The sequence below is a fragment of the Pseudorasbora parva genome, chromosome 7 (assembly GCF_024679245.1).
Source record: "Pseudorasbora parva isolate DD20220531a chromosome 7, ASM2467924v1, whole genome shotgun sequence".
Classification (NCBI taxonomy): Eukaryota; Metazoa; Chordata; class Actinopteri; order Cypriniformes; family Gobionidae; genus Pseudorasbora; species Pseudorasbora parva.
Window position 1 is genome coordinate 41,264,336 of NC_090178.1, and position 14,300 is coordinate 41,278,635.

At 40.8% G+C, this 14,300-nt stretch overlaps 1 protein-coding gene across 1 annotated transcript in view; it reads right to left on the reverse strand.

Moving 5' to 3' along the window:
- Positions 1 to 4,857, reverse strand: part of LOC137083355 (doublecortin domain-containing protein 2-like) — a 48,249-nt gene extending 43,392 nt beyond the window's left edge. Inside the window, exons 1-2 of the mRNA XM_067449244.1 lie at positions 4,295 to 4,857; positions 3,689 to 3,740 (exon numbers count right to left, since the gene is read on the reverse strand). Coding sequence (XP_067305345.1) covers positions 3,689 to 3,740; positions 4,295 to 4,587 — 345 coding nt within the window. The 5' untranslated portion in view covers positions 4,588 to 4,857. The remainder of the gene's footprint in view (positions 1 to 3,688; positions 3,741 to 4,294) is intronic.
- Between the last annotated feature and the right edge of the window lie 9,443 nt (positions 4,858 to 14,300).

The window sequence follows — 14,300 nt, forward strand, 5'->3', positions numbered from 1 at the left end:
CGTTTCTTTGTTTTATAATATAAGATTAATGTTGGGAAATTTAAACTTGTAGATTAAGTACCCTATTGAGATTGATTGTATATGAATGCATCACAAAAATCCCGTACTGGGCACTGCAATTAATAGAGGATAAAGCGAAAGTTGTTTTACACTCCGTAAAGGCCTTTTACATACCTAATTAAATATTTTACGGTAAACATAAATTCAATCAGCTATCCAGATGGCGACCACTTGACGTGAACAAATGTAAACGTGTCCTGATAGACGTGAAGAGCCGATCTGCATGATAGGATCACGGCGATCACATGTGCAATGTGAAAACACAGCCAGAATAAGTTACCTCTACAGTAGATTCGTTCTGATAACAAGCTAATAAATAACAAGTAAACCACATTAGACATACAGTCTAAATTACATTAGACACCAATCTCATATGCAGCATATTGGACATTTAGTAAGCACAAGGCTTTCTGGTGAGTCTCACGCACTGTTTTTGCGCTGGTGTCATGTGCTCTCTGCTTGATTTTTAATATTTATATCATGTTAACCAAGAATAGTACGTCAAAAATATATTTCTACTGGGTAGTGCGCCATACTATCCACTAGCCAGACCGATAAACAGACACAGACCGGAAGTTAACTTCGAGCCAGGCGCGTAACCAAAACAACGCGCGTGCGTTCAATGAAACCGTCTATAGGTTTCTACCTAAGTACCAGAACTTCTGAATAGGCTGAGGCTGGGATTTAGTGAGTTTGAAGTGAAAGTGTTTTATGAATGTATTCTGGAGAGCATTTACTCAGCATTCACTATCATTATCTCATTTTTGACCAAAGTGGCTTTTAGAGGCTTTTCCATCTGAACTCTTCATGCACGTAAACATGTGAAACATACATATTCAGTGCCTTGTACTTCACCTCACCTTACCTCACTTAATACAGTAATGTGTAACTGTACTTAAAAAATGGCTGTGCAAATAGTATATAGTGCTGTCCTGAGCATTTTCAGAGTCACCAAGATCTGATATTTTTGCATTGGAAAACATTTACAGAGTAAACTGTCATGATGAAAAAGCCATTTCTTGTTTAAAAACAATGGTGTCAGGACTTTTCATCTTGATGACACTGACACTTTCATTGACATGAATACTTGCTTTTGAGGAATGAGCTATCCATTTTGAGCAAGTGCCACAATTTTGCAGGTTATCAATTAGGTTTTGTAGTTTGTACTAATTGTTTTAAGAACTGCATTGACTGTTGTGCAAATGTAAATAGTGACATGAGAAAAACTGTAAATGTAAAAATGTATACAACAAAATAAATAGAAAACTGCATGAGTAGAAAACACTGCCTGTGAAATGTGAGAACTGCTTACTTGCTGTCAGGGTCAGATGTGAATTCGATTAACCAGTGTGTTTAAGCGAGTGCCTTGCTCAGTTCAACCCAAACAGAGACAGACAACTGCTCTCATCTAGTGTTTCAGTGTCTCTCAGGCCCCTGCCGTATCCCCTGGTAACCCTGCAGGCGCTTGTGTAAAGAGCAGAGGGACGGTGAGTCTTTGGGCCGCTGCCAGGCTAAAGCAGGCTCTCTAATTGAGACAATCAGAAGCCAGTAGGAACAAAGTGTGGCCCTCATCATAAATAAATTGGCCTGTTCAATCTTGCCTAATTATGATTAGGACATTCTATCAACAATTACCAGGGCAACAGCCATTTAATTCACCGCAATAATAAAGTGGTCTCTGAGTAACGACGAAACTCTCTCTCTTTGCCTTACAGAGTTCATAAAATTTTAAGACTGTTGTAAAGTCCCTGTGCTTGTTTTCTTTCTTTCTTTTCATTCTCCTCTTCTTTAACTAGTCTTGGGTACATGGGGATTATATAAAGTGTTTTTCAGATACGTCTCCGGAGAGCTTTTTGTTTGCACACTGGGTCAGAGCCATTGACTTAAATATGCATCCAAGGAGGTGGATAATAATTCACAGGTTAATAATTAATTGCCAAATAAGCCGACAACAAAGTGATTCTTCCCAGACGACAACGCAGACGGTGTGTGTCTAAACATTACACCTCGCTTAGGTAGTTTTTCTTGAATGCTAAGTCAGGTGCAATATGCTGAACTAGAAAATGGTCCGAGATACGTGTCAGTGGATCTGCATGCTACTTTAAACATACAACTTGAAAAAGAGATTGTGTTTTGAAAAACACGTTCTTAAATCATTAGCTTTCCTTGCCAATGTCTAAATCTACTGGGGTCTTCAGAGTTCAGGTACATAGTCCTCTGGGACACAAAGATGAAAATATACCCCGCTGACTATATTACCATGTAGTGACTGACTACAAACTGAATGTTTGTTGAATGTTTGTGCACTGTTCTTAAAGGGGAGGTGAAATGTTGTTTCATGTATACTGAGCTTTTTACACTGTTAAAGACTTGGATTCCCATCCTAAACATAGACAAAGTTTCAAAAACTAATGTTGGACGTTTGATGGAGTATTTCTGTGTCAAAAATACTCCTTCCGGTTTCTCACAAGTTTCGGAGAGTTTTTTTTGAGTATGGCTCGGCTTGACGTTAATAGAGCGGAAGGTCCTTGTATGGGCCGTACGGGCTGTTCTCCCGGTAGGGTGGGCGCGCGCGTGTGACTAGAGCGAGAGAGGAAATGCATGCCCATAAACACTCTCTCAGGTGCAGATCCAGTCTTCCGTGAACACTTCTGACGTGCCCTATGGTCACGCCGCGCTCCACTTTATTCCTATGGGTGACATCAAGCGACTTCAACGCTTCAGCACAGCATTCTGGGAAGGCAGCGCTGCATTTGAACCGATTTGAACGCAGAAATGACGGGAAGCTTCACAACATCGCTTCAGTCGCGTCACAAAGTGGATCTCCACCGTTCACTGCTGTCAGGACTTTACCAAATCATACCAAAGAAGTGTGTTTTTGACAGAGCGGTCCCAGCGATAAAGGTTCGGTCCTGCTTTGGAAGCAGCCGGTGAGTAAAACTGCTTCAAATGTCTATGCTGTTGGCTATCGTCGCGTGAGTAAACATCAGTAAACGACACGATCGTGTGCTTCGTCATTCAAATCCATTGTTGTTCTATGTATAACGTTACACTAGTCTGACGTGCAAAACCGTTTTGCTTGCTACTGCTAATGTTTAGTCGCATACAATAGTCCATAAACCGAATCATGTCCTCATAAACTTCGAGTAAACACACACAAATGTTGACAGGCCACTAAATACAGTACATAGCACAGAGACGGACGTCCTGCTGTTGCTGTTTCTTCTGTTCAATTTATTTCAGCCTCAGAATGATTCTGGATCATTTATCTATTAGCTGAGCTCGATAGCCATGGGCTTCTCCACGCTTGAGGACGTCACCACTTTGCGCGCTTGTCATTCTTTAGCTCCGCCCACACGATACGCCTCCAGGAGCTCGGTTTTTTCCGGAAAGACTCGGTACAGCCCATATTTCTTTTATAAATATAATAAAACTAAAGGCTTTTCGGAGATATGAAGGATGTAATACTACTCTATAGGTACTTAAGATTGACATGAGATTGACTGAAAATTTGACTGACCCCTTTAAGTAATGATCAGCTGTGTTTTATATAGGAGTTGAGATTGTTTTCATTATTTAAACACATACACAGATTACTGTTGTACAAAATACAATTATTTGTCCTTACCAATCCATTGAGCGGAAGCATTCTTTTCTTCCTGGTGCCTATCTGTAAATAACTAGAAAGTAAGCTGAATTACATTACACCCTTTTACAATGCAAAGTACAAAATTATTTGTATATTTTGTGTTACAGTTAAGTGCTAAGTTCTTAGTTGCCATAAAAAAAACCCGCTGCACTACTGGTCCAACGTTGAATCATTTGTGTTTGATCTAAAAGTTCATGTTTAAATGTAAAATTAGCTAGCACCAATTTTTTTCAGTGAAATAAGTTTGAAGGCAAAACATTATTATCATGTGTCCACCATACAAGAAAACTTGAATATTCTTCTGAATGTTCTCTGAAAGTAACATTTAAAAAATGGTGAACGTCCAGGTTTCATGAAAATAAAATAAAATAAAACCTTCCATATCAATGTATATATTTTTGATGGATGGATGGATGGATGGATGGATGGATGGATGGATGGATGGATGGATAGATAGATAGATAGATAGATAGATAGATAGATAGATAGATAGATAGATAGATAGATAGATAGATAGATAGATAGATAGATAGATAGATAGATAGATAGATAGATAGATAGATAGATAGATAGATAGATGCTTACTCTATCTTCTTGAACTTCTCTCGCCCAGCCGCCACATACTGTTCTCCGCTCCTCAGGTGATCCAGTGACTCTACCCGGTGTCCCGCTTTGGGCGTGTAAATGTTCCTCACAGCTCCAAACGGAGCCCGGACGCCACCAGTCACCTCCCGCAGCAGCGTGTCGAAAGTCGAAACCCTCTTTGCATTGATCACCAAACGCCTGGGCTCGTAATACGGATCCCCATTCCGATAAAAATATATATTTTTTACTTCAGGTTGGGACAGAAAGTTTGGCTTCTCCGCACTCATGTCCATGAAAGATGAAAGTCAGCTAGAAGGAAAAAAGTTAGCGCAATACGGTTATATCCAGTGCAGCGCTGTAGTGCCAATCATCCTCATGGTCGAAGCGACATATGTTTGATTACTAAATGAACATTCTATTACGCAGACAAATTAATCAACAAACAAAAGTGGAAAATAGTATTGTGGAATTTCCGCAAATAAAGCTTTCACGCGGGATGTTCATATCGTGATGAGTTAAAGATATAAGCGCAGACAAAACAGAAAGATGCTCTCGCGCACTAAACGCCTGTCTGATATGGTCATGGTCACTCTTGTGTTCTTTCCAGCGGTTTCTATAGTGACATTACAATCTTAAAGCCCGCTGATACATTGCATTAACTCAAGAGACTCAAGATTGTGTATGGCAAGCCGTTTTAACATTTAGCTATATTTTAAAACTATTTGTATATCGGTATAGCCTACTTGCACTAAATTCTGCTAATAGTAAGTATTAAAAAATTAAAAAAAATATATATATACACACACACACACACACACACACACACACACACACACACACAGGTCCTTCTCAAAAAATGATGTGTGATAAAATTATGTGATAAAAGTTCATTATTTTCCATAATGTAATGATACAAATTAAACTTTCATATATTTTAGATTCATTGCACACCAACTAAAAATTTCAGGTCTTTTATTGTTTTAATACTGAGGATTTTGCCATACAGCTCATGAAAACCCAAAATTCCCAAATCTAAAAAAAATTGCATATTTCATCCGACCAATAAAAGAAAAGTGTTTTTAATACAAAAAAAAAAGTCAACCTTCAAATAATTATGTTCAGTTATGCACTCAATACTTGGTCGGGAATCGTTTTGCAGAAATGACTGCTTCAATGCGGCGTGACATGGAGGCAATCAGCCTGTGGCACTGCTGAGGTGTTATGGAGGCCCAGGATTCTTCGATAGTGGCCTTAAGCTCATCCAGAGTGTTGGGTCTTGTGTCTCTCAACTTCTTCTTCACAGTATCCCACATATTCTCTATGGGGTTCAGGTCAGGAGAGTTGGCAGGCCAATTGAGCACAGTAATACCATGGTCAGTAAACCATTTACCAGTGGTTTTGGCACTGTGAACAGATGCCTGGTCGTGCTGAAATCTTCATCTCCATAAAGCTTTTCAGCAAATGGAAGCATGAATTGCTCCAAAATCTCCTGGTAGCTAGCTGAATTAACCCTGACCTTGATAAAACACAGTGGATCAACACCAGCAGCTGACATGGCACCCCAGACCATCACTGACTGTGGGTACTTGACACTGGACTTCAGTGGACTGGACTGGATTTTGGCATTTCCTTCTCCCCAGTCTTCCTCCAGACTCTGGCACCTTGATTTTTGAATGACATGCAAAATTTGCTTTCATCGGAAAAAAATATTTTGGACCACTGAGCAACAGTCCAGTGCTGCTTCTCTGTAGCCCAAAGTGGCTTGACCTAGGGAATGCAGCACCTGTAGCCCATTTCCTGCACACGCCTGTGCACGGTGGCTCTGAATGTTTCTACTCCAGACTCAGTCCACTGCTTCCGCAGGTCCCCCAAGGTCTGGAATCGGTCCTTCTCCACAATCTTCCTCAGGGTCCAGTCACCTCTTCTCGTTGTGCAGCGTTTTTTGCCACACTTTTTCCTTCCCACAGACTTCCCACTGAGGTGCCTTGATACAGCACTCTGGGAACAGCCTATTCGTTCAGAAATTTCTTTCTGTGTCTTACCCTCTCACTTGAGGGTGTTAATGATGGCCTTCTGGACAGCAGTCGGGTCGGCAGTCTTACACATGATTGCGGTTTTGAGTAATGAACCAGGCTGGGAGTTTTTAAAAGCTTCAGGAATCTTTTCCAGGTGTTTAGAGTTAATTAGTTGATTTAGATGACTAGGTTAATAGCTCATTTAGAGAACCTTTTCATGATATGCTAATTTTTTGAGTTGGACGTTTGATGAAGTATTTCTGTGTCAAAAATACTCCTTCCGGTTTCTCACAAGTTTCTGAGAGGTTTTTTCGAGTATGGGTCCGCTTGACGTCGACAGAGTGGAATGTCTTTGTATAGGCCCGTACGGGCTCTTCTACCGGAAGGATGCGCGCACAAGTGACCAGAGCGAGAGAGAAAATGCACGCCCATAAACACTGCTCTCAAGGTGCAGATCCACTCGTCCCTGCAACACTTCTGTCACGCCGCGCTCCACTTTATTCTTATGGGTGACGTCAAGCGACTTTAACACGCCCGCATAGCATTCAGGGAAGGCAGCGCTGCATTTGAACCGATTTGAAAGCAGAAATGACGGGAAGCGTCACAACATCACACTTCACTGGCGTTGCAAAAGTGGACAGTCACTGCCCAGATAGCAAGCATGTTTGGGCCACATGTGGGTATTATCTGGCACATATAATAATAATAATAATAATAATAAATTTTATTTATAATGCACTTTATATTAAACAAAATCTCAAAGTGCTACAGAATCTAAAAAAACAAAACAATCAACAACAATAAATAAATAAAACCGAAAAATAAAATAAAATAAATTAAACAAGTAGCAAGTCAATTAAAAGCTCTGCTAAAAAGGTGGGTTTTAAGACCACGCTTAAAAGTATCTATAGTCTGTGGAGTCCGCAGGTGGTCAGGGAGAGCATTCCACAGACTGGGGGCCGCAAAGCAGAAGGCCTGATCCCCCATAGTACGGAGATTGGCTGTGGGAGTTTTGAGGCGATACAGCGAAACAGAGCGGAGGATACGAGTGGCTGTTAGTGTGGTGAGGAGTTCCTTGAGATAGGAGGGAGCATCACCATGGATGCACTGGTGGGTAAGGAGAGAAATCTTGTACTCGATCCTGAACGACACAGGAAGCCAGTGGAGTGATTTTAGAATGGGGGTGATATGGTCGTATTTGCGCACCCTCATGAGGATCCTAGCAGCGCTGTTCTGAATACACTGCAGCCTCTGGAGATTTTTGCTAGGGATGCCAATAAGGAGCGCATTGCAGTAGTCCAGCCTGGAGGAGATAAAGGCATGGACAAGCTTCTCCCCATCAGCCAGTGATAGAATGGGACGAAGTTTGGCAATGTTTCTGAGGTGGAAGAAGGAGGTCTTACACAGGTGTTTGATGTGCGCTTCAAAAGTAAGCTGTGATTCCATTCTGACCCCCAGATTGGTGACTGAAGTGGAAAGAGGAATGACCTGATCAGAGAAAGCAATGCTGGTGATAACGGACTTCTGGACCTGAAGTGGAGTGCTGACTAGGATAGCTTCAGTTTTGGAGCTGTTTAGCTGCAGAAAGTTTTGCTTCATCCACCCCTTTATCTCATCCAGGCAAGTGATCAAAGTGGATGGTGTGAGGTCAGCAGAGGGAGATGAACTTGTCCTAAAGTAAAGTTGAGTGTCATCAGCATAGCAGTGAAAAGAAATCCCATGCCGGTTGATGAGACGGCCAAGGGGGAGCATGTAGAGTATGAACAGGGTGGGTCCGAGCACAGAGCCTTGAGGGACACCGCAGGTGACATTGTGTGACAGGGATGTAGCTTCTCCTAACGCAACATATTCAGTTCTCCCAGTGAGATAAGAAGAAAACCAGTTGTGGACCGAGTCAGAGAGACCAATGGTGGAATGTAAATGGTGAAGGAGGATGTTATGGTCAACTGTATCGAAAGCTGCAGTTAAGTCCAGGAGGATGAGAAGGGATGGGGAACCAGCATCTGCCGCCATCAGAAGATCGTTTGTGACCCTGATCAAAGCTGTTTCTGTGCTGTGTCCTGAGCGGAAACCAGACTGAAATTTCTCATAAAGATGGTTATGCTCCAAATGGACCTGAAGCTGTGCAGCAACAACTTTTTCCAGCACCTTAGAGAGGTATGGGAGGTTGGAGATGGGCCTGTAGTTGTCATTAACATCTGGGTCTAAAGTAGTTTTTTTCAGAAGTGGTCTGATGATAGCAGTTTTAATAGATGAAGGAACATGGCCAGCCTGGAGGGAATTATTAATAATCTTGGTAATGAATGGACTTAAGACACTGAGGTTAGATTTTACCAAGGCTGTAGGAAAAGGATCCAGTGCACAGGTGGATGGTTTCATTTTTCTGATGATGTCCTCAACCTCGAGCTGTGTGATGATGGAGAAGCAGCAGAGATGTTGGAAGGTCCCTGGCTGTGGATCAACAGACGGGACAGGCAGAGCGGAGGTGCTAGATAGGAGCAAGTGGATGTTGTCTACTTTGTTCCTAAAAAAGGTCATGAACTTATTGCACCTCTCTTCTGTGGCTTCTGAAAAAGAGTGAGTTTGCGGTTTGAGGATGTGATTTATAGTGGAGAAAAGCTTCTTGGAGTTTCCAGGGTTATTGTTGATGATGCTAGAGTAGAACTGTGACTGAGCATCTCTTAAAGACCTTGCGTAGGCCTTCTGATGAACTCTATAGGCTTGCCTATGAACAGTGAGTCCTGAGAGCTTGAGACTCCTCTCAAGTACGCGCCTAACCGTCTTCATCTTCCGCAGTTCGCTGGTGTACCAGGGTGCTGAGCGCGAGAAGGTGACCATTCTAGTTAGGACAGGTGCGTAAAGATCTAGAAGGCTGCTCAGAGACTTGTTGTAGAAGTCAACCGACTCAGAGACTGAGGAGAGATCAACAGAGGAGAATTGCTGAAGGTCTGTAGTTAAAGAGTCCTGGTTAATCTTTTTCAGGTTCCTGAAGCAAATTGACGGGAATCTTTGGTAAGGGAAGAGGGGCGTGGCAGCTCCAGTGAGATGGCCTGGTGGTCAGACACACCCAAGGGGTGTACATACACCAAGAGGTTTCTAATATGAGGAGAGTTGGAAATGACCAAGTCCAGAGTGTGCCCCCTAGAATGAGTGGGTCCATCCACATGCTGTTGGAGATTGAGGCAGTCCAATAATTGCAGAAACTCAGCTGCCAGGTGGCAGGAGGGGGTATCTACATGAATATTAAAATCTCCTAATATTAAAATGTTGGCAGAAGTAGAGCAGAGTGTTGTGAGAAAGTCATGCATCTCAGAGATAAAAACTGAATTTGTTTTTGGGGGCCGATAAATAAGCAGTATTGTCAAAGAAAAAGGGGGTTTACATTTAAAAGCATATGACCATATGAAGCATATTTATATGGCCCAGATATGGCATGGCTGAACAGATATGGGCCAGAATGTGACCATATTTGTTTTGCCATAACTTTAAAATCAGCGGAAAATGTTCTCTTGGTTCACAACTCATTTTGAGGTATATGGCCCAGATAACAATGTACACATAAGGGCCATATGTGTTTGAGCTATGGCACAAAGTGAGAAAGGCTGACTTGTGGTAAACCTTTGGATTATATATAGAAAAACACAGGACACCTGAAATCAAGCGCAGCTGACATCCGAGGTTTCACACCTCAGGTAGTTGCATCTCATTAGTGGAATGAATCTGACTGATACGGCACCATTTTGTCATCTGCTCTCATTCGGTCACGCATATCTTCAGGTAAGTGAAGTTTTGGCATTTCAAAGTCTTTTTAAGTTTTTTTTTTTTGCAGCATTATGTATTTGTTTGAGGAGGGTGTCGAATTATCCTCAGTTGAGTGTATTTACCATTTCAATCCCATGTGTAATGCAGCACACAGTCACCGTACGAGTCATGATTGATGATTTGAAACTCCGGACTGGTTTTCTTGCATGCGTCCGTTTTTAACGCGCCTCAACTATCGTACAGTCTGACATTTATGACAGTTTTGATCGTACAGTGTGACATGGCTTACAGCACTTATTATGTTTGTACAGCCTGGCATGGAACAATCGTAAAGGACTTTAATATATCTAAAAGTGTGCACCCGGGTTAAGTTTTGTCAGTTAGGTTTTGTTTTTTTGGCGCAATTTTTTTTAAATAAATTCAAATCTTAACCTTGCTAATGATAAATTAGAATGATTAAAAAAAGTGACAAAAATTATGACAATTATATTTTTGGTTGAACTATCCCTTTAGTTTAAGATTTATTTTAATCATAATTATGCAGACCTAGCTTCCAGGTTGTAGTGCTGTTAACATTATTTAAATGTAACTTTTTATTGCAGGTGCAGTCGGAACACACTTCCAACACTGATTAGTGTCGCAATTCACCAGTGTGAGTGCCTGTGCTCACCACCAGGGGGCACTCCAATCCAGACTGTCATTCTATCATAAACTACATTACCCATTATCCTTTGCCCGGACTCATTAGCACTCACTGTGAACACCTGTGTCTTATTATTCTGTTTTCCGCCTGCTTATCTCTGTTATTCACTGTGAAGTCTTGTTTTGTGTACACTGCGTTTCCGAGCATTTTCCTCGGTTTCATGTCTCTTAGTTTGTTGGATTTCTTGCCTGTTTCCCGGATTACCCGTTTGCCTGTCTCTCCTGTCTTGTTTGCCTTTTTGGACTGTTTGCTTGTGTATGACCTTTTGCCTGCTTTTGACTATGATTGTGGATTACCCTTTTAATAAATAGTGCATTTGGATCTCCTACATTCTGTCTCAGAGCGGTTCTTTACAATTAGGGACTTTTTTTTACTCTTGTGGAGTTGTTGTTTGTTATCTTTAGCAAGTTACTGTGATTCCCCTTTCCCTTCTACTTTAACTCTCATTGCTGGTTTAGCATAATACACACTTGAAATTTGGTGTCACACTTTGAATGTTATTTATATTAATATAAATGGTTTCTGATTAACTGTAAATATTTGTCAAAAGTAAATTATTGAATACATTTTTGTTGTTGAGTGTTGTATTTACCTTGGAGTTAATAAGACTCAAAGACTCAAATAATGCTCAAAGTTGCATGAGGGCCATTAGATTTTAATAAAACTCAGCCATACTAAAATTCCATATAAGGGCCACATACAATTGTATTGTTTGGCTCACGTTTGGTGGAGTTATGGCACTGCTTTGACTGAGCTGTGGTAAAGAGGAAGTGGGCCACATCTAAGCTGTTTATCTGGGCCAGATCTCGGCCAAAGGAAATTTGCAGACTGGGTGCTGTCACGGGACTTCACGAAATCAACAATGTTACCAAAGAAGTGTGTTTTTGACTGAGGGGCCCCAATGATTAAGGTTCACGGTCCTGCTTTGGAAACAGGCGGTGAGTAAAACTGCTTCAAATGTCGTTGGCTATCATCGCGTAATTAAACATCAGTAAACAACACGATCGTGTAACGTTACAGTTAATTTATCAATGGAGCATGCAATATATGGTGTGTGTTTAAATAAATTAGTTTAGCTGACCACTATAGGTGTCAGTTTGTTTATTGTAAAACCACCCAAACATAAACCTAGAGGATGCTCTCACAACGCGTGCTTCTTCATTCAAATGCGCTCCATTGTTGTTCTATGTATAACGTTACACTAGTCTGACGTGCAAAACTGTTTTGCTTGCTACTGCTAATGTTTAGTCGCATACAATAGTCCATTAACCAAATTGTGTCATCATAAACCATGAGTAAATCCACACAAATGTTGACAGGCCACTAAATACAGCACATATCACAGAGAAAGACGTCCTACTGTTGTTGCTTCTCCTGTTCAATTTATTTCAGCGTCCGGATCTGATTCTGGATCATATATGTATTAGTTGAATCTGATTGATAGCCATGGTTAATTAGAGTAACATATTTTTTCTCCACGCTTGAGGACGTCACCGCTTTGTGCGTGCGCGTCATTCTCTAGCTCCGCCCACGCGATACGCCTCCAGCCACTCGTTTTTTTTTTTTTTTTTTTCTGAAAGACTCGGTACAGCCTATCATCCCTGTCCGATGAAAACCACATATGTCCATTTAGCCGATTTTTAGATTTTTAGACGGATTGAATGTCCAGGTTCATTTCCGTATACAGTATGCTTCACATATCTAAATGAGCAATGGAAAGTTGTGAAATCATGTCATCTGATTTTCACGTATATTCATTTGGTGTCAAAGCTTTCAATCTCGGCGCGTATCACCCACCCTGTGGAAGCATCTCACCGGTCTTGTGAAGTTTCATCATATTGTGAAGATGTTAACGCACAGATTTTCGAAGTGAAGTGAAACAATGTTGATTGGGCACAGCACTATATTTTTTCTGATCTATTTGTAGCCCTATAAAAAAAAAGAGTATTGCAATAATCCAATATTTTATTTTGGTTATTTTCATTGTAATATACATTTCACGTTGATACATGTGTTTATATTATGTTTTATATATGTTAATATATAAAGTTATTTGAAAATGCATTTACCCGTGAGAGTGTCCAATCAGAAGCGGGGTGAGAGGTAATGGGGAGAAAAAGAAAGAACGAAGGGTGCTATGAGATGGAGACACGTGAAGATTGTGCTGTGACAGATACAGTTAAAAAGTCGGTAAAACACCAAGTTTAATAGTTGTTATCATAAGTGATATTGTATACTGCACGAAGAGTGAGGTACAGACACTTTGTGTTACAGTGCGATCGTTCAGATCGTGGACTTTGCAGTTATAGTGAGCCCATAGGAGAAAGTGGGGACGGCTTGTTTCCACGCACAAGAAAAAAAAAACGGGACGTTGCTAGCGAGTAGCCTGCTCGGTTGCTGTGTTATGTGCATCGCCTGAAAAGCCTAATCGTTGAGGAAGAGACAGTGAAGGAACGGAGGGAATTTTCAAGGCCGTTGAGTATCGGGAAGACCGGGTTCGGTAGCGGTGAAGGATGACGCGGCGACTCATCAGTTCTATTGCGTGAGTTTATTTTGGTGTTGCGCCGAGGCGTGAAGCGACCATTGTGTTTTAGGTCTCAACGATCTCAAGCTACACAACAGGCCTCCCACGAGTATTCATTTGACTATCAGGGTATTCATTTTGTTTATTCATTTTGATGGCCATGTAATCATTTGCCGGCATTAGCTTTAGACTTTGTATTGGTTTTATTTGGGGAATTTAATGGGAAGAGAGTTGTGATTTATCTGAATTTGTTTATTTGAATAAAATTGTATATTTCTAAATTTTATATTTTCTTTAAGTAAATAGTTCATAACTATTTCCTGTGAAGGTTGTCTTTATATTTTGGGTTTAATACCTCTATACAGGTGATATATATCAGGTAAATAAGATAATTTAGCGTATAATAATTTGGTTTTAGTGAACATATTTATTTGTGTTAAAGTAACCTAATTATTTTCCAGTCAAATTAATATACTTATTAGAGTATAGCCATTTAGTTAGGTGTAAAAAAAAGGGCAACATATAGTGAAAACATTAATACTTTACATTGGTGCATTAATTAATAACATCAAAGAGAGATCTTTCACCAAGTAGGAATTCGGGAAGTGCACTTTAATAAAGCAAAAGCTAAGACACGCTAAGGGGGCGCTACATATTTTTCTCCCTTCCTTCAGGATGTCTGTCTCTGTAAAGGAGCTGTGTGAATTGATGAATGTTAACTATGATAGGGCTGTTATTGAGGCGATTGCGAGGGTCAACAATGGTGAGGAAGGTTTGTAGGAAAATAGAATTGAGTCAGCCAAACAATTAAGTCTACATTACTGAAATGTAGGGCTGCTCCGATCACGATCGTACGATCGTTATTGCGCATCTCGTCAGTAAAGCTGGTTCTCTAATCAGCGGTAAATTCTCTCAGGTGCGTGATTTCACATAGAGCCTTAAATGCAGACGTCATTCACTACCCTGCTCCTCATTCATTTTTTAAAGTTAGACATCAACCTT